This window comes from Mytilus trossulus, chromosome 2 (assembly GCF_036588685.1).
Source record: "Mytilus trossulus isolate FHL-02 chromosome 2, PNRI_Mtr1.1.1.hap1, whole genome shotgun sequence".
Classification (NCBI taxonomy): Eukaryota; Metazoa; Mollusca; class Bivalvia; order Mytilida; family Mytilidae; genus Mytilus; species Mytilus trossulus.
The window spans coordinates 94,541,340-94,565,408 of NC_086374.1; the positions used below are offsets into that span (position 1 = coordinate 94,541,340).

The 24,069-nt window shown below is 31.9% G+C and overlaps 1 protein-coding gene across 1 annotated transcript in view; it reads left to right on the forward strand.

Annotated features, from left to right (window-relative positions):
* LOC134706114 (uncharacterized) overlaps window positions 1-23,596 on the forward strand; it is a 181,025-nt gene extending 157,429 nt beyond the window's left edge. The window contains exons 69-84 of the mRNA XM_063564822.1: window positions 246-355; window positions 4,302-4,372; window positions 4,981-5,171; window positions 5,964-6,069; window positions 6,569-6,585; window positions 10,345-10,380; window positions 10,828-10,937; window positions 11,966-12,036; window positions 14,218-14,390; window positions 14,978-15,083; window positions 15,602-15,618; window positions 19,460-19,595; window positions 20,180-20,346; window positions 21,648-21,727; window positions 22,613-22,663; window positions 23,223-23,596. Coding sequence (XP_063420892.1) covers window positions 246-355; window positions 4,302-4,372; window positions 4,981-5,171; window positions 5,964-6,069; window positions 6,569-6,585; window positions 10,345-10,380; window positions 10,828-10,937; window positions 11,966-12,036; window positions 14,218-14,390; window positions 14,978-15,083; window positions 15,602-15,618; window positions 19,460-19,595; window positions 20,180-20,346; window positions 21,648-21,727; window positions 22,613-22,663; window positions 23,223-23,255 — 1,475 coding nt within the window. The 3' untranslated portion in view covers window positions 23,256-23,596. The remainder of the gene's footprint in view (window positions 1-245; window positions 356-4,301; window positions 4,373-4,980; window positions 5,172-5,963; window positions 6,070-6,568; window positions 6,586-10,344; window positions 10,381-10,827; window positions 10,938-11,965; window positions 12,037-14,217; window positions 14,391-14,977; window positions 15,084-15,601; window positions 15,619-19,459; window positions 19,596-20,179; window positions 20,347-21,647; window positions 21,728-22,612; window positions 22,664-23,222) is intronic.
* Window positions 23,597-24,069: the final 473 nt, after the last annotated feature.

Genomic DNA, 24,069 nt, shown 5'->3' on the forward strand with positions numbered 1-24,069 from the left:
TCGCTTATTTTCGCGGATAGAACAAAATCGCCAAAATAAGTTCCGCCAAATTAAAGGTGTACATACAAAGGTATGAATACAAGTTTTTAATACGCCAAAATAATAACCGCCAAAATAATAACCGCCAAAATAATAACCGCCAAAATATTTCGTATACCTTGTTCAATGAAAATCGCGAAATTTTACACCCGCGAAAATAACCCGCTATACGATATTATGATGATATTTATTAACTTTCTGTATAGGTGAATTAAAAGTAGAAGTAATCCTTACCATAGATGTAACGCCAAGTGGAGATTTATCCAATGAAAATACTGTGTACTATCAAGATTTAATTGCTGAGACTTTAACAGTTGTAAGTTCATATACAACGCCCATGAATGTCTTATTTGGTCCAACAGAACCTCATTGAATGTTATTATAATTATATGAAAGATTGCATATAAATCTATATTATAAATTACAAATGTGTCGAGGTTTGTGATTTGATAACAACACAGAGATGTCAGTATATATTCATGAAACTGCCGGGTATATACTACGTTTTTATCCCCAATTGTAACCTAAAAAATGTCATCATAACAACGGTTACTATGTGACGTAGTCAAAAGCAATACAGAACACTAAGGAATGTCAGAGGCTCACAGAGGGAAAATAATGACGAGCTTCAGTCAATAATACATTTTTAATTCAAAATCACACAATTTACACTTCAAATACTAAAATTTAATTTTAAAAGTGTTTTTGGAAAATGACGCTTTCAGCGTCTTGTTCCAATACTGCTGACCTGAACTTCCATTACATTTCTCTGCCTTCCGCGCTATGTTTCGTATATTTTCTTCCCCATTACATTTCTCCGCCTACCGCGCTTGGTTTGGTATTAACTATTTTACATACAAACTGGAATCTGCTTTTATTATCATGTGTAGTAATCAACCGGGAACCAGTTTACATACCTCCGGTCCTTCTTATTACCAAAAAGATCGAAGTGTACCAACCAATGTAGTTAAGATACTCATTAATCTATTTTTATAACTTTATTGATTATGTGAATTAAAACTAAAACATTGTTAAAACATTAAAGATATATAATTAATCGGGGAATACTTGATAGTCTATTCGTTTAACAAACAACTGCCTTTTTTTATAAGAAAATATAATATGTCCGTGTTGGTCCACTTTCTACTGGTTATAAGACAGATCGAAGTACCGGAAATCAGTCTTTGTTTACAAAGTTACACCTGTAGAGTCTGTAACAGACTGTATTTGTATGACATTTAAATAAATTGTCGATATAGATGCTGGCTTTAATACAACGGTTTGAGAGAGCGCCGCCGATTTATTGGCGGGGGGAGGGGGAGAGAGAGAACATATTTGAAACTCTCTACGTTTGATGCGTCATAGCTGATTCGGTGCGATCACTGTCTTACAAAGGATGAGTTTGCATAATGTACGGTGTTTTACTTAGTGGAATGTCAATAAACTCACAGGAAGAGTTATTCTTTACTTGCTTTTCCATTGTTTTCCACAATAATTGTTGCATGGTAGTCTTTGAATTTCTCTGCAGTTATGGTTCTCTTTAGACATGCTTTTTTGAGGAATTCGTCTGGTTCAATAGCGTAAATCAGCCCCTCAACTACTCTTTACATAAATACTATCTTTGGCTTCAACTCCTTGTTTGTCCTTGTCTGGAGATCTTGTTGAAGTTCAAGTTTGGCAAGCATTTTGGAGACTTATCCATCATCTCTTGACTTGTAATCTCTGGTGATAAATTTTGCCGCTTGACATGTTTTATTTTTTTACCGGGTAGGGTTCCCATACTATGGTTCCATATTAAATAATGAGATCAATTCCTAAAGGTCTAGTTCATTATCCAATCTGACACAAATTTCAATAACTGGAATGCAACCCAAATTGAATATATGGTGACCGAATATAACAGCATAATTACTTGGAATTGTGTTTAATACCATGATGGTTCAAAAGCATAAACTTAAATGGAAGTCATATGTTATAGGACTATTGGGGTATAAGGCCTTGTTACAACAGGCTCTTCATAATCATTTAGTTTGAAAGGATACTAGTCCACTTGTATTCTTGTCCGTCTGATGAGTTAAGCCTTTTTCAACTGATTTTTTTAGTTCGTTCATTTGTTGTACTGTTATACCACTGTCCCAGGTTAGGGGGAGGGTTGGGATCCCGCTAATATGTTTAAACCCACCACATTATTTATGTAAGTGCCTGTCCCAAGTCAGGAGCCTGTATTTCAGTGGTTGTCGTTTATTAATGTGTTACATATTTGTTTTTCGTTCATTTTTTTTTACATAAATAAGTCTGTTAGTTTTCTTGTTTGAATTGTTTTACATTGTCTCATCGGGGCCTTTTATAACTGACTATGCGGTATAGGCTTTGCTCATAGTTGAGGGCCGTACGGTGACCTACAGTTGTTAATTTCTGTGGCATTTTTGTTTTTTGTGGATAGTTGTCTCATTATAGCAATCATACCACATCTTCTTTTTTATAGTAGTCTGTATTCTTGATTTAGAAAAATGTAAGTGCAAGAAAAATATTACACATTACTTAGAGTACTTTAGATCATTCAGGAAGTCTTTATTTAGTATGTACAAAAGAATAGCCAGTAGCCATTGGATATTGTAGATCATTTAAATAGTCTTGACCTTTTTATTAGTACAAAAGAACAGCTAGTAATCATTGGATATTGTAGATCATTCCAGTGTTCTTGATCACCTATTTATTTGTACCAAAAAAACAGCCAGTAGTCATTGGATACTGTAGATCATTCAGGTAGTCTTGACCTATTTATTTGTACAAAAAACCAGCCAGTAGTCATTGGATACTGTAGATCATTCAGGTAGTCTTGACCTATTTATTTGTACACAAAAAACCAGCCAGTAGTCATTGGATACTGTAAATCATTCAGGTAGTCTTGACTCTTGATCTGTTCATTTGTATTATAAAAAAACAGTCAGTTATCATCTTCATTTCACACACGCATATACGAATATCAATTATATCCTAAGAAACATGTTGCAATGTTAAACTTATTACGGTATGTGAAAATTAAGACTTGCATAAAAAATATCCCAATATTAGAGGCAGTGGCGTCATTTTTCCTCGGAGCTTTCAGCTTTTTGATTATAAATTATTACATACACATAAAATTATGTTCACGGCAAATTAGAAAATCCATCACGTATGCCAAACATATCAGGTTGGTTTTTTTCTATGTGTTGCGGTAAAAAACAAAGCCACACACACATACATACATACACTAAATATGATATCTAATAACTTTTTTTAAACTATTTTTTATGGAAAACAAATTGTCAAGATAAAAAAGGTGCATTTAAAGGAATTACTCAAAATATCAAAGAAACAATACACATGTAATGAATATACATGCTGCCTTGTGAACGTTCAATAAATACCTGCACTATAAAATAACATTAAGTCAGGGGTAATCCGTAATATATGAGTAATTCAGGTCTCAGACAGGGTATATACTGTGACATTCCCGGCTTAGGGCTTATATCCCCTTCGACTTCGGCTCAGGGTATATTAACTCTAAGCCGGGAATGTTACAGTATATACCCTGTCTGAGACCTGAATAACATATTATATTATAGTATAGATTTAAGAACTGACATGGAAAAGGCATTTTTTTTCATGAGAAAATGGAGTAATTTACACCTTTGTATCAATAAAGAACAATACAAATGGTAATGGGAAAGCAGAAAAATCAGAACTCAAAGAACACTACACCCTAACCAAGAATTAGAATTATAATCGAACAAACAAAAGACAACAAACCATATCTCTGTCTTTACATTGAACAACAAGAATCGAACTTTCAAAAACCTGTGGTCTTCCAACTAATAGCACCAATAAATTCATAAATCTGATTACACTTAAATCTTCTGTCCCAGTCAGTTACATTTTTATGTTTCAATTACATATGCAGTGTCTATATTTCACAATAAAAATATACATTTTTTACATATATAGATATTCTATAGATAATGGAAAACAATTAAAATCTTAACATCATTCAGAATCAAACTCATAAGCAAGTTTAGTTTGAAACTATCATTGGGTCACATTAATCAGATGACATTTTGAAGACCTTCGATTTACTGTATAAACACATGATACCAAAACAATTGTAAATAGTAAATACAAATTTCTAAGGATATATACAACAATTTTTATGATTTTAAATTATAATATGATAATTAAACCTTTTTCAGTGTTTGAAACATTTTATTTTTTATATTTTTCAGTTGACAACTTACTACTCTTCTTCAGCTGCAACAAAAGACAATTTCATTAAAGTAGTTGTGTATACAATAAGGTAGGAGAAGCTACACATATACTTTATATTTCCTTGTCTAATGAGAATGGTACCAATACAAATGTCCTTATCAATTACAAAGGAGTTTTGTTAACAGCTGTTCCTAACATTAATATCTCGCAGATTTAAGAGTAAATTATGGTTTAATGACTTACATTTTCTGATACCACCCTAATAAGGCTTATAAAAATATTAATTTTATGGTCGAATCCAGAATACACTGGGAAATTGTTTGCTTCTCTAAGTGTGGGAACTCTGTAGTTAAAGAAGATTGATAACAAGTTCTGTTCAGATTTTCATGACCTAAATGTTATATTCCATGTTTGACTGAATATAAAAAGTTTTAAAAACATTTTAAAAGTTTCTTGTTTTTAACTAGTTTTATTTTAAGAAATGTTAATAGAATAGAAATTCAAAATTAATTTAGATTAATACAATAGTAGTTGTAGGTCCTAGCTTGTAAAAAAGAATTTTTAAAGTTCATATAATACATGAAATTAATCATATATAGCCTCTTTATGTCTCATTAATGCTACGCTATGTAAGCTTTTCTGTAGAAAGTATTGGAAGTTTTTGAAATTTTAGCAATATTTTTTATTTTTTCTCAGCCGAGGAAGTTTAGTTGTGAATCATGCAGTCATATTGAATTCAACATCTACGACTGGCCCAAATCAAGTTGCTGCTGCCACAAACAATCTTGTAAATGGTGGTGATAAACTGACATTTAGTGCAGGTCAAACCGCTCCAGTTACTGCTGGTGCCACTAAGTCTGCCATTTATGCACCAGGAGGAAATAATGGTACTTCATTTATTATACTCATACTAATTTCCTTTTTTATTCCTAGGCTAAGTAATTGCTTTGGATAAGATGATATAATATACTACTGTTGCCTTTATTTATTTCCTAATATCAACTTAATTATAGAAATTAAGGCAAGAAAGCAAATTGACACAATATGATTTGAAATTCTATATTTTTTTACTTAAGTATTAGAGAAAATAATTTGTTCTAAATTCTGAGTTCTACTAAAATGTAGGTTAGAGGTTGGATTATTTCCAATGCCTAAAAATGTTTAATCACTTATAAACTTTATTGCAAGATTTTTTAATATATTTTGTACTGCTATTTGAATGTATTTTATAGGTTTGAATATTATATTTGCTACATTCATAGTTTTTGATAAAACCTAATTTTTATCTACCTGATAACAAACTTTTTATCAATATGAACTCAAAGCAAAAGACCTAAGATCAAAGAATTATTTGAATCTGTAATAAATTTGAATTCAGGAAAATTGATACAAAAAAAAGTATGATCAAAAATAAGTCATCCAATAGGGTTATAGCCATGTGAGCATGGCCAAGGCAAATTTGACTTTCTCTGATATTTCAGTATAAGCTAAATAATCCCCTTTGCCATGTGCGTGTTAGCATGCCTAACCCTTTGAAGTTGGGATAGTAATCATCATACATTTCTTGTCATTTTCCTGAATTTAAAATTATTCCAGATTTAACTAATTCCTATGTTTTAGTATGATTGTTTTATTTGCTTTGATGAATATATATTAATATTTTGGAATTGATCTTACAGCTACAGTTACGGAATCTACAACTCTTTGTGACACATTCAATACATTGAACACATGTCCAACAAGTCAGGAATGTTCTATCAATGGTAATGGCGTACCATATTGTGGGTAAGTAAACTTATAATTTATTTATAATCTTTATTTTGTAAATAAAAGACTTTTTTTCCTTTTATTCTTTATGGTTTTCAAGTAAAAAGTATTTACTAAATATGCATGAGGAAAAAAATCTAAAGTGAATTATGTTTTTTAACATCTCTGAAATTCAAAATTTTGAATAAGGCCTCACTGGAGATCAGACTAATAGAAGAAATATTCCAAATGACGGTAGAGAGTTCCATTGTACACTAGTTATAGGGAAATCATTCTACTCATTATAATGATAAATATTTCCTAAAGCTATGCTTTACACAACCTACTAAAACGACTTATTTTATCAATTTGTAATTTCTTTCTTCTGTTTCATGAAGAATACTTGAAATAAATGTATTCTGAGGTTCGAATTTTTTTATTGCATTTTTGATCAGTAACAGTTATAATGTAGTTTTTGAGTTTTACAAACATGTATACTATGAAGAAGTATTAAACATATCTTTATTTTTGTTTTTAGGCCAATAGAGAGTACTGGTAAGTTTTGATAACGATGAATCTTGCTAAAAAGTATATACCATAATAAAAGAATATAATAATAGAATAAGTACCTGCCAATATACAAATGATAGAAGTACAGAAATTGCTAAAAACTGGAAAAATTTCCATTTATTATTTTGATACTGAAAAGTAGAATCACCAAAAAAAAATGCGTCACTCACAACAAGCTTATGCATGTGTAAAATAAGAGTGAGAAGATTATCAAGGTGGCTTTCAAAAATCTTTAGTGAAATTGATACCTAACAGGCATATAAAGAAAGAGAAAAATGTTATAACAACAATTCACCTTATAGTCTGGGTCTTGACAGCAACATACATTTTAGAAAAGTTCTCAGAAAATTAATTTTGCAATTCAAATAATTTTGACGAAAAAGTTTAAGTATGGGGACTTAAACTAAAGTGTGAATTCTTTTGGTTGTGTTGTGTTGTGTTGTTGGGTGTCTAGGTTTCACTCGTACACGGAACGACAAATGCCAAGTATACTCTTTTACAGGGTACCCTTGAAATCTTATGGTAGCGTGATTAAGGGAATCCTGGTCACATAAATAAATAAATGGGTCCTAGTGTAGTCTGTACGAAGTCTTGTAAGTGAATATAAACACGAAGTCGAATAAAAGTTCAATTCTGTATTATTTAAATCACACGACTATAACAAAGTAACAAGTATAACACAATGTACATATAACTTCAGGATCAACAATACGGCTCTCCTCTCTACTTAATAAACGCAACTGTCCTCTCCTCACTATAAATTCTCTTTCCCCCTCTCTCACGTTCTTTCTCTCTTTTATATGACCACTACAAACCCGTATACAAATATAGACTACTAGGTCAATCGGGCTCCGTGTAGTCCGTGTTCCGGAAGTCCGGGTGCTCCGGAGCTCCGGGTACTCCGGTGATCCGGGCAACTAATGATCCGTGCTTCTCACTTAAATTCACTAGGGCACCATATGCAAATCATTAGGGCTCACTTATCAAACAAAGAAATATAAATAAAACTCTTAAATAATATAATCTCTGATGATCTCGATCTAACTGTATTGAATGGCTATGTGTGAAAATACAGATGTATGTAAACATGATACAATCAGATAACACGCCTTACCTAACATATAAAATTTTTATACATCCCCCCTCTTTACTATGAACTTCCACTGTTCACTATACAGCATTATATGAACAAAATCAATAAGATACTGTTCTTCCACCTTATAACAAATACACCTGTAGCCAAGAAGTATACAAACAAATAGTATTATCAAAACATGCAATGCACGTTTCACCGTTATTTATTTCTTTGGTACACATAATTATATAAAACTAAGAAACCCTACGACGTATCATGTTTCATTATATAATTAAAACTCACACTAAGGCTTGCACATAAAAATAAACTTCGACTGACTAGACTTTATGTATATTGCATCTTTTTATAACAAAACTATAAAATAACTCATCTTATATATTGTTGGAACACCAACATTTTAGGGATTTAAGACCAATAGTTACTAATAAAAGACTAAACAAAAATTTGGGCCTAGTGACACCAAACAAATAACAAGGGTCACAGGGCTACATATAAACAAAATAACTTTAAACTAATTTTGGGAACAAAAATTAAGTCTATTTAAAATAAGCACCACTTATTAAAAATAAGAAAGATAACAAAATATATGTGCTAACTGGTGCTGACAATGATACATTTTGAGTCTTCAAATTTTTTTTTCAGATTTAAAACCTTTGAAACAACAGAATTCACTGTTCTTTTAAAAAAAAATGTAGTCAGTCATTGTTTTAAGGGCTTCGAGACACCATAACAATATGTTTAGGGTCTCGAGCACCAATTTGTACTTTAAAAAGGCTCCATGACACCATAACAATATGTTTAGGGTCTCGTGAACCAATTTGTACTGTTAAAGGGCTCCGTGACCCCATAGCAATCTGTTAAGGGTCTTGAGCAACAAATAAAGTTTAAATTTTGACTATACTTACATAGTTTACACAATAAATAAACAACTGTTCATAAAGTCACTTGGTTTATTCACTATTTTCTTCCGTCGTTTCATTGGGTTTTTTCCTTTTCATTAGGCCGTCCATACCGGGTGACCGATACCTGGCCTCTGGTGTCGATCTCCTCTGCGTAAATCTGTCTCTCGAGAATCTCTACGGTTCCCTTCTCGGTTCGGGAAATTCTGGTGGACGATTTTTAAACATCGGGGATCTGTCTCTTCCACGCCCATCTATCATGGTTATAAAATCGCCCTTGAGATCCTATACCGTTATTCCGTGAGGGTAGTTATCAGGAACTTTACTTCTGTCGACATTTTCTCTTCGTGTTCCTTCTGCTTCTGAAGTTACATCTTCATTACTATTCTCGTTTTCAACTTCAAATATCGGCCACTGAACTGATGTGATATGCTTGGCGAGGTCCTTCTCTCCAACTCGTAAGCATTCTTCCTGCATTGAATTATTTACCTCCTCTTGCATTAGGTCCGGTTCGCTTTACAGCAAGGCAAAAATCTTCTGATTGTCCGCACTTGTCAAGGAAAGCTTTAATAGAGTTATCCTTTACAATCTCAGGATTGCCCGGATACGCTCTATGGTACAAATCCTCTGGCTTGACCTCAATCTCTCAAAGATTCTTCCGGTTTTCTCTTTCTCAGTTTTGCCTCTCTCACGTATAAAAAAAAAGTAAAATCACAAAAATACAGAACTCAGAGGAAAATCAATTTAGAAAGTCCATAATCACATGGCAAAATCAAAAAACAAAACGCATCAAAAACGAATGGACAAGAACTGTCATATTCCTGACTTGGTACAGGCATTTTCAAATGTAGAAAATGGTGGATTAAACCTGGTTCTATAGCGCTAACCCTCTCACTTTAATAACAGTCTCATCAGATTCCGCTACATTTACATGATGCGTTAAATAAACAGTCACAATTAATAAAATAGTCAAAATAGTATCTTTCTTTCATCGCCGTATGTCCAAATCTCTCTACCATCTTTCGTTTCAGGCGATTATAATATCTCTGTATTATTACTGGCATCCCGTATTCATACGTCTCCGCGTGTCCCTCAAGAGTGCTAAGTAGGACCCTTCATGAATTTTCATTGTTCCATACATTCAACTCGGATATATTCTCGAAGTATTGAATAAACTCATTCCAAACATGTCTCGGAAAAAGTCCTCCGTACAGGATATTAATTAGATGAAGGAACGTTACGTTTGTCTTTCTTACATATAAAAAAGAAGATGTGGTATGATTGCCAATGAGACAGCTATCCACAAAATACCAAAATGACATAAACATTAACAACTATAGGTCACCGTACGGTCTTCAACAATGAGCAAAGCCCATACCGCATAGTCAGCTATAAAAGGCCCCTCTAAGACAATGTAAAACAATTCAAACGAGAAAACTAACGGCCTTGTTTATGTAAAAAAATGAACGAAAAACAAATATGTAACACATAAACAAACGACAACCACTGAATACCATAGTTTATTCACCCTTGACCTCAGTTACATGGGTCATTGTTTATGTTGAGTTTTTGTTTTACTATACAAATACCTGTACAAAAATGTAAAAAAATCATTCATAGTTAAGACATTACGCAGCCAAGTCATTCCAGTGTGTAACCTCATGTTAAAATTATGCTTAAAAATCTTCAAAATGAGACGATTGTCATTAATGTTTATAGATGTAAAATATTTGATAAATTCTATTTCAGTGAGTGTTCCAACAACAACATATACACCTGTATCTGGTAAGGTTTTTTTTCTTTTCTTTGTATACATCTTAACAAAGTATTTATGTTTAACTCAAATGCTGATGGCTCCTTTGTTATATTGAAATTCAATTTGCAGAACACAAGTCGATTTTAAGTAATAATCCAGTTCTCACTTGTTATGAACTTATAAGTAGTAGCACTTATCTCATTAAATTATTTTTAGTTTTTAAAATATATTTGAAATTGTAAGATGGAACATGAGTTTTGTTTGATGTAAGTAATCACTTGTTCTCGTCTAAAAAAAAATGTGATGCTAATTAATATCCTTTGTAAAAGTAAGATGTAAGCTTTCTTATGGTTTTCTAATGCCTGTACATATTTGTCTCGCGCAGTCTTTTGAATAAAAAGTATTTCTATAATATCATATAACGTCGGAACAAACCAGATACTAATATTTTGATATTTATAAATCTTTTTTTATAGGTGAAATAAAAGTAGAAGTAATCCTGACTATAAATGTAACACCCAATGATGAAATAAACAATGAAAATTCTGCGAACTATCAAAAATTATTCAATGAGACTTTTATAGTGGTAAGTTCATAAACAAGTGCCCATGAATGTTGCACTTAGTCCAACAGAAGCTGATTGAATGATATTAAAATTATGTAAAGATTACTTATTATGATTTATTGTAGTATCCATGGCATTTTGCTGAAGAAACTGACTTGGAACAGGCATTTTTGTTTAAATGGGAAAATGGGATTGTTTACATTGGTATAATCTTAGGTTATGTCTAAAAAGACCAATCCAAAACGGTAAAGGGAAATAAGAAAAATCAGAACTCAAAGACGACTACACCAATTAAGCGTAAAATGAATGATGGAACAATCAGAATTCAACAAACAAGATCTTCGTATTTTTCATTGAACAACAATAATCACACCTCCAATAATCAGTGGTTTGAAAAGACATTGCAACATTAAATTCATAAATCTGATTTTCAGTTTAATTTTTAACAAATGCAGTTTCTACATTTCCCTTTTAAAATAAACATGTTTCAAATAAATACTCTATATACGTGTTTCTCGTTTCTCGTTTTGTTTATATAGATTAGACCGTTGGTTTTCCCGTTTGAATGGTTTTACGCTAGTAATTTTGGGGCCCTTTATAGCTTGTTGTTCGGTGTGAGCCAAGGCTCCGTGTTGAAGGCCGTACTTTAACCTTTAATGGTTTAATTTTTAAATTGTTATTTGGATGGAGAGTTGTCTCATTGGCACTCACACCACATCTTCCTATATCTATCTATTATCATTTGAAAATAATTTGAAATTATCTTCACACCATTCAGAATCAAACTCACAAACAATTCTAATGTAAAAATAACATTAGCCACATAAACATACATTATGGTGAACATTATGACGACCTTGGAATTACTGTCTAGACACATATGATACCAAATCATCTTGTAAAAGTCAGTACAAATATTTTAGGAGAAATAGAACAAACATGGATCTGAACAATTTTTATGAATTAAAATTGTAATATTGTAATTAATAAGCATAATTGAACTTTTTTTCAGTGTGTAAAAACATTTTTATTTTTTTTTTATTTTTCAGTTGACAAATTACTACTCTTATTCAGCTGCAACAAAAAACAATTTCGTTAAAATTGTCGTGTATAGAATAAGGTAGGAAAACTACACATATACATATGAACTTTATATTCCCTTTCCCATTAATTTGCAATTATGAGAAAGATACCAAAAACAAATGTCTTTATCAATCACAATATATGAAAAAAAATGACAATAGGAATCCTCAAGTAATTACGTTCGTGAAAGGTCCCGGGTTCTTCTTTTATTACATATCATTAGTTCAGAAATGAAAAAGACCCTCTATGAAGACATACATACTTCCTGTCTTTGTATATTTAGAATTTTCTTTTTATCTTGTTTGAATAAAGTCTGTTCAGATGGGTGAATAAACAATGTAAATACATCTTTACCAAGAATTCAACAATTTTTTTGTTTCAATTCAAAGGTGTTTGCTAAATTTATAAAAAAAAAATATGTACTTGATCTTGGGATCGGTGTGGTTCTCGGATGGTAGTTATCTCATCAACCATGTCATTCCCTTTAGCAGATGCTAAATAAATTATAAATTATACATAGTTGTGTAAATTGACATGGGTGAGAACATAACCACACCACTACAGCAGAGACTAAGAATAAAATTCTTTCTGCATTCTATCTTTGAAACAGGGTTTTTTGATTGAGTTAAGTCTGCCAATTGATATTTTATCGTATGTTTTTCTATGTTGTGATGTTATGCTATTGTTTAGAAAAAGGGAGAAGGTTTGGATCCATTAAAACGTTTAATCCCGCTGCAAATGTTTGCACCTGTCCTAAGTCAGGAATCTGATGTACAGTAGTTGTCGTTTGTTTATGTAATATATACGTGTTTCTCGTTTCTCGTTTTGTTTATATAGATTAGACCGTTGGTTTTCCCGTTTGAATGGTTTTACACAAGTAATTTTGGGGGCCCTTTATAGCTTGTTGTTCGGTGTGAGCCAAGGCTCCGTGTTGAAGGCCGTACTTTAACCTATAATGGTTTACTTTTTAAATTGTTATTTGGATGGAGAGTTGTCTCATTGGCACTCAGACTACATCTTCTTATATCTATTTCTTCTTTTATTTTAATTGGATCATAAAATAGTCTTGCATTTTATTTCAGTTCATTCATATCTTGAATTGATAAGGAATTTCATAAATATGGCGGAAATTTATTGGAATAACCCTTTGCGTTTCTATTGTCAAATTCATATTCTTTCCTTGTAAAGTACAGCACACAATTAGAAATTATTGGTTAATTCTCAGAACTCTCTGTATATGGAATAAGTTTGCTAGTAATGAGAGGACCAAGAATATGACCATAGTCTTCAAAAGATTTGCAAATAAAGGCAAAGTAGTAAACTGGTGTTCAAAAGTCATGAATTGATGAAAAAAAACAAATCTGTGTAACAAACTAAAACCCAAGGAAACACATCAACTATACGAGGAAAACAAAGGAACAACAAGAAAACTAGAGTGCAACAAAAACAACACAAACATGCATAGAAACAAAGAAATTGATAACAACTGCCATATTACTGACTTGGTACAAGACATTTTAAGAAAAAATGGTGGGATGAACCTGTTTTAATGGCTACCCAAATCTCCCCCTTTATGACAATGTAAATAGATATTACTAAAATGATAACACACGCAAGAACATTTATAACAGAGAAACCCACAAACCAATAATATATTAGTGGACACATTATGCAAATAACAGAAAGGAATTTTGTTTGCAGCGGTTCCAAACATTAATGTCTTGCAGTCAAATGTAATTTATGGTTTCATGATTTATATTTTCTGAACCACCCTTTAAAATAAACTATAAGTTTAAGGTCGTATCCTGGATACACTCTGGAATTATTTTGCTACTAAAAGATTTGGAGCTCTGTAAGTAAAGAAGATGGATAACAAACTGTCTAGGTCTTCATGATCTAAATGTTTGACTGAATATAAAAAGTTTTTGATACATTTTTAAACAAACAAATCTTGTTTTAAGCAAGTTTTCCCTTTACAGACACTTTAAGAAATGTTTATAGGATATAATTTATAATTAATTTAGAATAATGTCATAGTTGTCCTCTCATTGAGTTGATCATACAATTGTAAACAGGGTTATCATATCATTCTATTTGTACGTCCTTGCTAGTAGATTAACTTCTTTATACTTCATAAATGCTACACCATGTTTCCTAATTTTCTGTATGGAAGTTCTTGAAATTTGATCTTTAAGAATTATATTTAAAAAAATTTCAGCAAAGGAAGTTTAGTTGTGAATCATGCAGTAATAATGAATTCAACATCTACGACTGGCCAAAATCAGGTTGCTGCTGCCACCCATAATCTTGTAAATGGGGGTGCTACAGTGAAAATTGGTCGTGATACAGCAGGTGCAACTACTGCTGCCATTTATGCATCAGGAGGAAATGGTACTTCCTTACTCATACTACTTTTATTTTTTTTATTCCAAGTCTAAGTTATTCTTTTAGATAAGATGATTAGATCAATTCTTCCTTTAATTTCCTTTTATCAATTTAATTATAGAAATTAGGTGAATACAGCAAATTGACACAAAATGACTTGAAATTCTTTATTTATTTGTTTAGGTATAAACTATATATGCGTGATAGCTATCTTTATATCAATATAAAATAGAACTGAAAGACATTAGATCAAAGAATTATTTAAATCTATAATAACTTTGAATTCAGGAAAATTGATACAAAAAAAAAATGTGATGAAATCTTAGCCAACCAATAAAGTAACATTATAGCCATGTGAGCATGACCAAGGTAAATTTGACTATCTCTGATATTTCAGTATAAGCTAAATAATCCCCTTAGCAATGTGCGTGTGAGCATGCCTCACCCTGTTAAGTTTGGTTAGTTATCATCATACATTTCTTGTCATTTTCCTGAATTAAAAATTATTCCAGATTTAACTAATTCCTTGTTTTAGTATAATTTTTTTTTTTTTTTTATGAATATACTCTAATATTTTGGAATTGACCTTACAGCTACAGTTACAACATCTACAACTATTTGTGGCCTATTCAATACATTGAACATATGTCCAACAGGTCAGGAATGTTCTATCGATGGTAATGGCGTACCCTATTGTGCGTAAGTAAACTAATAATTTATTTATAATCTTTATTTCTGTTAAATAAAAGACTTTTTTTCTTTTATTCTTTATGGTTCTTAAATAAAAAGTATTTACTAAATTTGCATGAGGAAAAAAATCTAAAGTAAATTATGTTTTTTAGCATCTCTGAAATTCAAAATTTTGAATAAGGCCTCACTGGTGATCCGACTAATAGAAGAAATATTCCAAATGACAGTAGAGAGTTCCATTGTAGATATTTAACAGATACACTAGTTATGAGGAAATCATTCTACTCTTTATAATGATAAATATTTCCTAAACCTCTGGTTTACACAACCCGACTGAAATGACTTATTTTATCAATTTGTAATTTCTTTTTTCTGTTACATGAAGAATTCTTGAAATAAATGTTTTCTGAGGTTCGATTTTTTTTTATTGCATGTTAGATCAGTAATTATCAGTTATAATGTAGTTTTTGAGTTTTACAAATATGTACTATGAAGAAGTATTAAACACACATTTATTTTTGTTTTAGGCCAATTGAGAGTACAGGTAAGTTTTGATAACGATGAATCTTGCTAAAAAATTATACTTAATAATAGCTAGGATATGAAGTAGCTGCCAATATACAAATGATAGAAGTACAGAAATTGCTAAAAACTGGAAAAATTACCTCCAAATTATTTTGATACTGAAAAGTAGAATCACCAAAAAAATTGCATCACTCGCAGCAAGCTTATGCATGTGTAAAATAAGTGTGAGAAGATTATCAAGGTCGCTTTCAAAAATCTTTAGTGATATTGATACCAAACAGACATATAAAGAAAGAGAAACAGGTTATAACAACAATTCATTTTATAGTCTGGGTCTTGACAGTAACATACATTTTAGAAAAGTTCTCAGAAAATTAATTTTGCAATTCAATTAATTGTGACGAAAAATTTTAAGTATGGGGACTTAAACTAAAGTGTGTATTCTTTTGGTTGTGTTGTGTTGTTGGGTTTCACTCGTACACGGAACAACAAATGCCAAGTATACTCTTTAACAGGGTTACCCTTGAAATAGTATGGTAGCGTGATTAAGGGACTCCTAGTCACATAAATAAATAAATGGGTCCTGGTGTAGTCTGAACGAAGTCTTGTAAGTGAACATAAACACGAAGTTGAATAAAAGTTCAATACTGTATTATTTAAATCACACGACTATAACAAAGTTACAAGTATAACACAATGTACATCTAACTTCAGGCTCAACAATACGGCTCTCCTCTCTACTTCATAAACGCAACTGTCCTCTCCTCACTATAAATTCTCTCTCCCCCTCTCTCACGCTCTTTCTCTCTTTTATATGACCCCTACAAGACCGTATACAAATATAGACTACTAGGTCAACCGGACTCCGTGTAGTCCGTGCTCCGGAAGTCCGGGTGCTCCGGAGCTCCGGGTACTCCTGTGATCCGGGCAACTAATGATCCGTGCTCCTCACTAAAATTCACTAGGGCACCATATGCAAATCATTAGGGCTCACTAGTCAAACAAAGAAATCTAAATATAACTCTTAATTAATATAATCTCTGATGATCTCCATTTAACTGTATTGAATGGCTATGTGTGAAAATACAGATGTATGTAAACCTGATACAATCAGATAACACGCTTGACCTAACATATAAAAAATTGACACATCCCCCTCTTTACTATAAACTTCCACTGTTCACTATACAGCATTATATAACAAAATCAATAAGATACTGTTCTTCCACCTTATAACAAATACACCTGTAGCCGAGAAGTATACAAACAAATAGTATTATCAAAACATGCATTGCATGTTTAACCGTTATTTATTTCTTTGGTACACTATTCTCGTCTTCAACTTCAAATATCGGCCACTGAACTGATTTGAAATGCTTTGCGAGGTCCTTCTCTCCAACTCGTAAGCATTCTTCCTGCATTGAATTATTTACCTCCTCTTGCATTAGGTCTGGTTCGCTTTACAGCAAGGCAAAAATCTTCTGATTGTCCGCACTTGTCAAGGAAAGCTTTAATAGAGTTATCCTTTACAATCTCAGGATTGCCCGGATACGCTCTATGGTACAAATCCTCTGGCTTGACCTCAATCTCTCAAAGATTCTTCCGGTTTTCTCTTTCTCAGTTTTGCCTCCGTCACATATCTTTCTTTCATCGCCATATGTCCAAATCTCTCTTCCATCTTTTGTTTTAGGCGATTATTATATATCTGTATTATTACTGGTATTCCATATACATACGTCTCCGCTTGTCCCTCAAGAGTGCTAAGTAGGACCCTTCGTGAATTATCATTGTTCCATACATTCAACTCGGATATATTCGCGAAGTATTGAATAAACTCATTCCAAACATCATCCCTTGCTCCGGAAAAAGTCCTCCGTACAGGATATTTATTAGATGGAGGATAACGTTACGTCCACGGATACACCAAGTATTTGGGTCTTCCTTAGTCGTTCCGTTTATTTCAGTACATTCATTTTCCCGACTATCAGTCTCTGGCAATTGAACCGGTCCTGGTGATAAACCCATGTTTTCCAATGTTTGCCCGGGTAATTCAAGCTCCATTTGGCTTTGCCCATTTAGAACAGGGCGATTAGGCCTAGGACTCGAGTACGAGGGCATTTCATCTAAGTTATAGGGCGTACCAGTTTCAGTAATAATATTATCTGGAGTACAACTAAGCCCTTTATACATATGATTAGGGCTTCGCCTGTTCCTGAACCATGCGTATGCAGTGTTTTCTGTCTTATAACTAGAAATGATGGAATTCCATATTAGTTCCAAAACAATTGTACAAGTTAATACTAGTAGTACTATTATCACTAGTAGTCCAGTCATAACGTATTCCCAAAACTTCTGTACAACCCGGTTGTTAGGAAAATAAATCCATGCTGATGCGACGAAGCCGCTACTGAGAGTAAGCAAACTAAACCAAATTTGCCAAAATTTCTTCCAACCATTTCCTTTTCCACTTTGTGTATTGCTCATCTCCTGGACAGCTCTATCCTGATTGTTCCTCGGTGAACAAGGCCGGATTCTGCGGGAATAACGGATATCTGGCATAGTCTCCGTGTGAACATCCTGGATAGTACCAGTGGCAGGCGAACTACTTAACCCAGATTCTGCTGGGGAAAATGTCTGATTTCTTAAGCAATTCTGCCTTACCTGAGAGAACGTTGGAGCCTGAGTTGATAACCTTATTCAAGTTGTTCTTCTTGGTGTTTCCATTGTATGATGATTAAACAAATACAATAATCGCTAACAAGTTCGTTGAAGTCACACACAGTAAATCCCACCGCTGCCACCAATGTGACGAAAAAGTATGGGGACTTAAACTAAAGTGTGTATTCTTTTGGTTGTGTTGTGTTGTTGGGTGTCTAGGTTTCACTCGTTCATGGAACGACAAATGCCAACTATACTCTTTAACAGGGTTACCCTTGAGGGTTACCCTTGAAATCTTATGATAGCGTGATTAAGGGAACCCTGGTCACATAGATAAATAAATGGGTCCTGGTGTAGTTTGAACGAAGTCTTGTAATTGAACATAAACACGAAGTCGAAAAAAAGTTCAATACTTTATTATTTAAATCACACGACTATAACAATGTTACTAGTATAACACAATGTACATCTAACTTCAGGCTCAACAATACGGCTCTCCTCTTTACTTATTTAACGCAACTGTCCTCTCCTCACTATAAATTCTCTCTCCCCCTCTCTCACGCTCTTTCTCTCTTTTATATGACCCCTACAAGCCCGTATACAAATATAGACTACTAGGTCAACCAGGCTCCGTGTAGTCCGTGCTCCCGAAGTCCGGTGCTCCAGTGATCCGGGCTCCTTATGTTCAGTGCTCCTCACAAAAATTTACTAGGGCTCCATATGCAAATCATTAGCGCCCACTTATCAAACAAAGAAATCTAAATATAACTCTTAATTAATATAATCTCTGATGATCTCGATCTAACTGTATTGAATGGCTATGTGTGAAAATACAGATGTATGTAAACCTGATACAATCAGATAACATGCTTGACCTAACATATAAAAATGTTACATAATCTTTAATAACTATTTCGAGATGCAATTTCAAATCAATCATGAGAAACTGATCTGTTTAATTTTTCTGTTTTGTCATGACCACATTTGATGTCATTGCTCACTTTTATAGTATTTGTTGCTTATAAGACAGCTGATGAACAGCAGATAAAAGTTGAAAGTGTGTGCTGCAAATGTAGTTGTTCATACATTGGTTTCTTTTTTACTGAGATATTATGCCTTATCATTTCATTTTACTACTTAAATTTGTTTTCCTAACATTTTCTAGCTATTAATGGATGTTTCATCTTATTATTTGATTTCAGATAATTTTCCACTGATAGTAGGCCTTGGCGTTGGAATTCCTTTGTTTTTCATAGTTCTAGCATTAATCATAGTCCTATGTGTATATAACAGTAAACGTCATAAAAGTAACTCGTTAGACGATGATGATTTAGACAGGTAAGAATATAATAGAACTATCATGTTTAATTACTGTATATGCAGTAGTTATAGATTGTAAATACTTAAACAGAAAACCATTTACTGTTTTGACAAATCCTCGTATTGGGTGAAAAGGTTACAATTTTAATCACATGCAGCCAAGAATACATAGTAAAAATCAGTTAAATCAATCAAAGATAACCCCTTTTATTGGTTGTCAGTCTGAACCATTTGAAGTATATTTGTAATAGCAATTTTTATATTCTGTTGATATAAAAAATGAGTTGGAAATTCTGCTAACTTGAATAATAAGTAAATGATGTATCACATATTAATAAATACACTAAAATCAGTTACTTGCAAATTGTGCTACATTCAAATAACTTCTCTAAAATATCTTATTGCATAGGGTTTTTTCTAAAAAAAAAAATAATCCAGTATTTTGATGAAAGTATTGAATTAAACTAAGATATCTCAAGATAAAAACACAATTTTATTGTGCGCCTTCATATGTTTGACTTCCAAATTGTACATCAATATATATAGTCTTTTGAACAAATAACTAAAACAATTGCATTTATATTTCATTTTTTTTCCTACAGAACAATGCATGCTCATGAAGGATTTTTTACTGGTGCTATGCCTGGTCGATTCAATAGCTGGAATCGCCCTGGTGATAGTGCATTCCATGGTCGTTGGGATGATGAGTCTGTCGATTCAGAAATAGAAGCGTATGATAATGAGATGTTTCGTGGAAAAGAGATCTATGGTAAATAAGACAATGCAAGAGTTGAACATAAGAGGTTGTTTCCAATTAAAGCAAATAATGATATAAAAAAAATCAAAAAAAAATGTTTACAAGTGTAATAAGAAAATAGGATTTGGAAAAGTTTAAAGAATGTGTCATATTTCAGCATTCAGCAATTGTGAAAAAGGTATTATGTTAAAAGTTAAATGAGTTTTTTTATAAGTATAATAACAAATTATAACGTGAATTTTGGCAATCATGTTATAAAAAATATCAGCAAAACATTAGTTACTCTGTATCATACATAAAAAAAACACCAGTAGCCAACAATTTATATTAATCACTGATTTCTGATCACATTCTTGATTTTAGTCCATTTAATGAAAGTTATTCCAAATTGAAGTATGTGCACAGATATCTTATAATGTTACTGTGTACATTTACAAACGAAACACAAGTTTAAACCCAAGATACAGGAGTGGATCAAATAAAAAAAATGATTAACATAAAAGCAAAAGTTATGTCCAACATTAAGCCTGTGTGACAGAGTTGCAATCTTAGTTTAAGAAGAATTGCAAAAGTTCATGAACTAAACATTTACTGACAAAATATATTATTTAAATCATGCCAGTATAGAAGTACTAATGGAATTGTATTCTTAAAGAGTGACCATGATAGTTGTAAACCTGTATGATAAAACCAGGCGTTCTGTGCAAATAACACATATTTTTTATAAACCTTCATCAGATGCAAAATTTGAGATGTCACAGAATAAATACAAGATGATGTATAATAGAAAAACAAGGGATATGGAGTATTCATCCATGAAACAAAATCAGTTCATGTCCAACAATAAAAGAACAAAAGAAACATGCATACAAAAAGTAACAGAACAGCCCTTTTATTGCATGTACATCTTAAACACAGTGTCAAGATACAATGATTTCATGAAGAAATCTTGATTTTAAGACAAGGTCATATCTCATATATACTTGACGTTATGGAAGTTCTTTTAAAACAACATGTAAAAACCATTTAACAGCATTAAAACCAACTTGTAGCACAGTCCTCTTTGTTCCTGCTAAGCAGAAAAGATAACTATTATTTTTAGAACAAACATAGAAAGTATATTTAATGAATTTATCCAGTACTTATTAGTAACATGTACAAATACATTTTCCGATAAAGATGAACTTCTTGAATGAAGGAAAATAATAACTATCAGGGTGAGGCACATATGAACTTTATGCTCTGTAAATAACTGTTATTGACAAGCTTGAGAAATTTAAACTGTTTAATATATTTACTTTTTCTTTTAAAAGTGTATGATGACAATAAAGGAGGAAAACCTGCTTCATTTTCATGGGATTTTATTTTCCGAAGTTTACCTGGTAATGGTCAGGTAAGCATATCAGAAAATGTGATGGTTATTGGATTGAATCGTTAACAAAAATGTTTTTGAAAAGTTTCATGGAGGATTCATTTCTTTAAGAATTAATGAAGTCCTTTTGAATACTGGGTAGTAAATTGAACACTGTAAAGTCTGTAAAGCAAAAAATTAGACAGTGCTATAATGTTGTTATTAGAATGTTGGAAAGATAATTTTGATTTCAATAGACAGAGGGTGCATTAGCTACAAGTCTATTTGCAAATATTTAGCCATCACGACAAGTCATTATACAATCGTAAAAAGGAGTTTTTAAAATCTTTATCAGCAGTCAGTACATTTACAAAAAACAAAATGGCAGGCAAACAATACTCCTAAAACAGGTTTAGATACATTAAGATTGAGCAAAATACACCATCAAAGAAAGGGAGGACATAATATACTCCGGCAGGGTTAGCAATTCCTGCTTCATCAGGAACAGTTGTCACTTACATTATTAGTAGTACATCTGAATAATTGTCACTTGAAATCTTATTTTAAATTTTTGATTTTATTGTCAGGTGTTGCTTATGTCAACAATTTTAGTAATGTTAAAATCTTGCAAAGTTACATTATACGTAGTACATGTGAAAGGAGACACAAGTGCTTCATCAGTATATTGAAGGCAAAATGTCTGAGAATTACTAAATAACACACAGTTTAAACATATTGTAATCTTTTAGCATTTCAAATGTCAAAGTGTTCGTTAAAATATAAATATTTGTTCTGGTACTTGTGATCCCATAAGGTTACATGTGCTATTGTGATATGGAATCGCACTTAGTTTGAATGCTTAGTCTCAAAATTAAAAGTGAGACTTTTCATATTGCATTCGTCATGAATAAACCTTTATTTTTACAGTATCGTATAAAGAGACCAGAAACAAATCCAAAACCTAACCCAGTTTTTTCGGTAAGTTTATTTTTTATATAGACTTAAGTCATTGGTAATCCAATCATTTTTTAATGACAAGTTATTTTAGTTTTGTAAAACTATGAACATGAATACACATATGTTTTGTGTAAGGAGCACACCCCTTTAAATAAAATCTGTATAGTGATCATGCATAAATGGAGTGTATTAATTAAGATATCAAAACACAAAATGAGGCATATAGTATGTTACTGCTTACAGATGGAAAGTTAATTTGACAATTTGAAAACTAAAATAATAATAATTAAAATCCAGAATTTTTTTACTCGTGTAATTCCATACATAGAAGAATAAAAACTGAATGATGTATGGAACTAATGAGGATAATTTTGTAATGTCAAGAAAAAAGGTTCTCATTGTTAATACATTTTTTTGTGAGATGCTTTAACAAGTTTGATTTACTAAATGAATAATTTTTCACAGAAGATGTGTTATTCTTTGTTTTTATGTATAATAATTTGACAATAATGTTATACAATAAAATAATTTAATGTTGCTTTAAAGTTTTTTTGCTTTATTTTGTATATTTTTATTTCAGAAGACAGGTGGAGGTCCGTCAACTAATGCATAGATGACTTAGAATAGTTCAATACATTTTATCAAGTGTTCCTCTAAGAGGGCTTCCATATACTCATGTGCCAATATTAGACATGTTAGAGATATTCTTCATCTAATGAAATAGAGACATGAAAACATTGACATTGAATAATGTGCTTTGTGAATTATGTAATCATTATATTCTATGTCCCAATTTCAAAATCATGTGTTTTAAAAGTGAGGCATATAGCATGTATATGCAGCTGATTTGTGAAGTCAGCTGTAAGTAAAAATTTCATATATTTTAGAATAATGATCTTTATATGCTGCTCAATTGTTATTACTTTATAGGTAAAATATTATAATATAATAAATGATTTATTTTTAAAAAAAAAAATAGAAAAGAACGTAAAATGTGTTTCAAACTGAAAAACACTTAAGAAGAGAACAACACAACACAATACAGGTGTTTTCTGATGAACAGAAAAAACGCAGGGATGTTGGTGTAAATTTATTTGTGGATATTTATACAGGGTTTTATAATGTAAAACTGTAAATATGATATATAGAATAATTATATCAGTACGGATTCATTTTAATAGCAATTCATGTATAAAGGAATAAATGTGAGTATGTGAAATAGGGAACTTTTTCACTGTCTTTATTTTTTCATCTCAATTTTATCATCATATTTAGTGCAACATTACATATTGATCATCATTTTAGCAGATTTTTGTTTTTGAACTTTTCTAATTTTGTTAGATCTATCAATATTTTCCATTGAACATTTAGTGTGAACACTTTAGAAGACAACTCTTTCCTTTATTGGAAACAAGCAACTTTTGCAC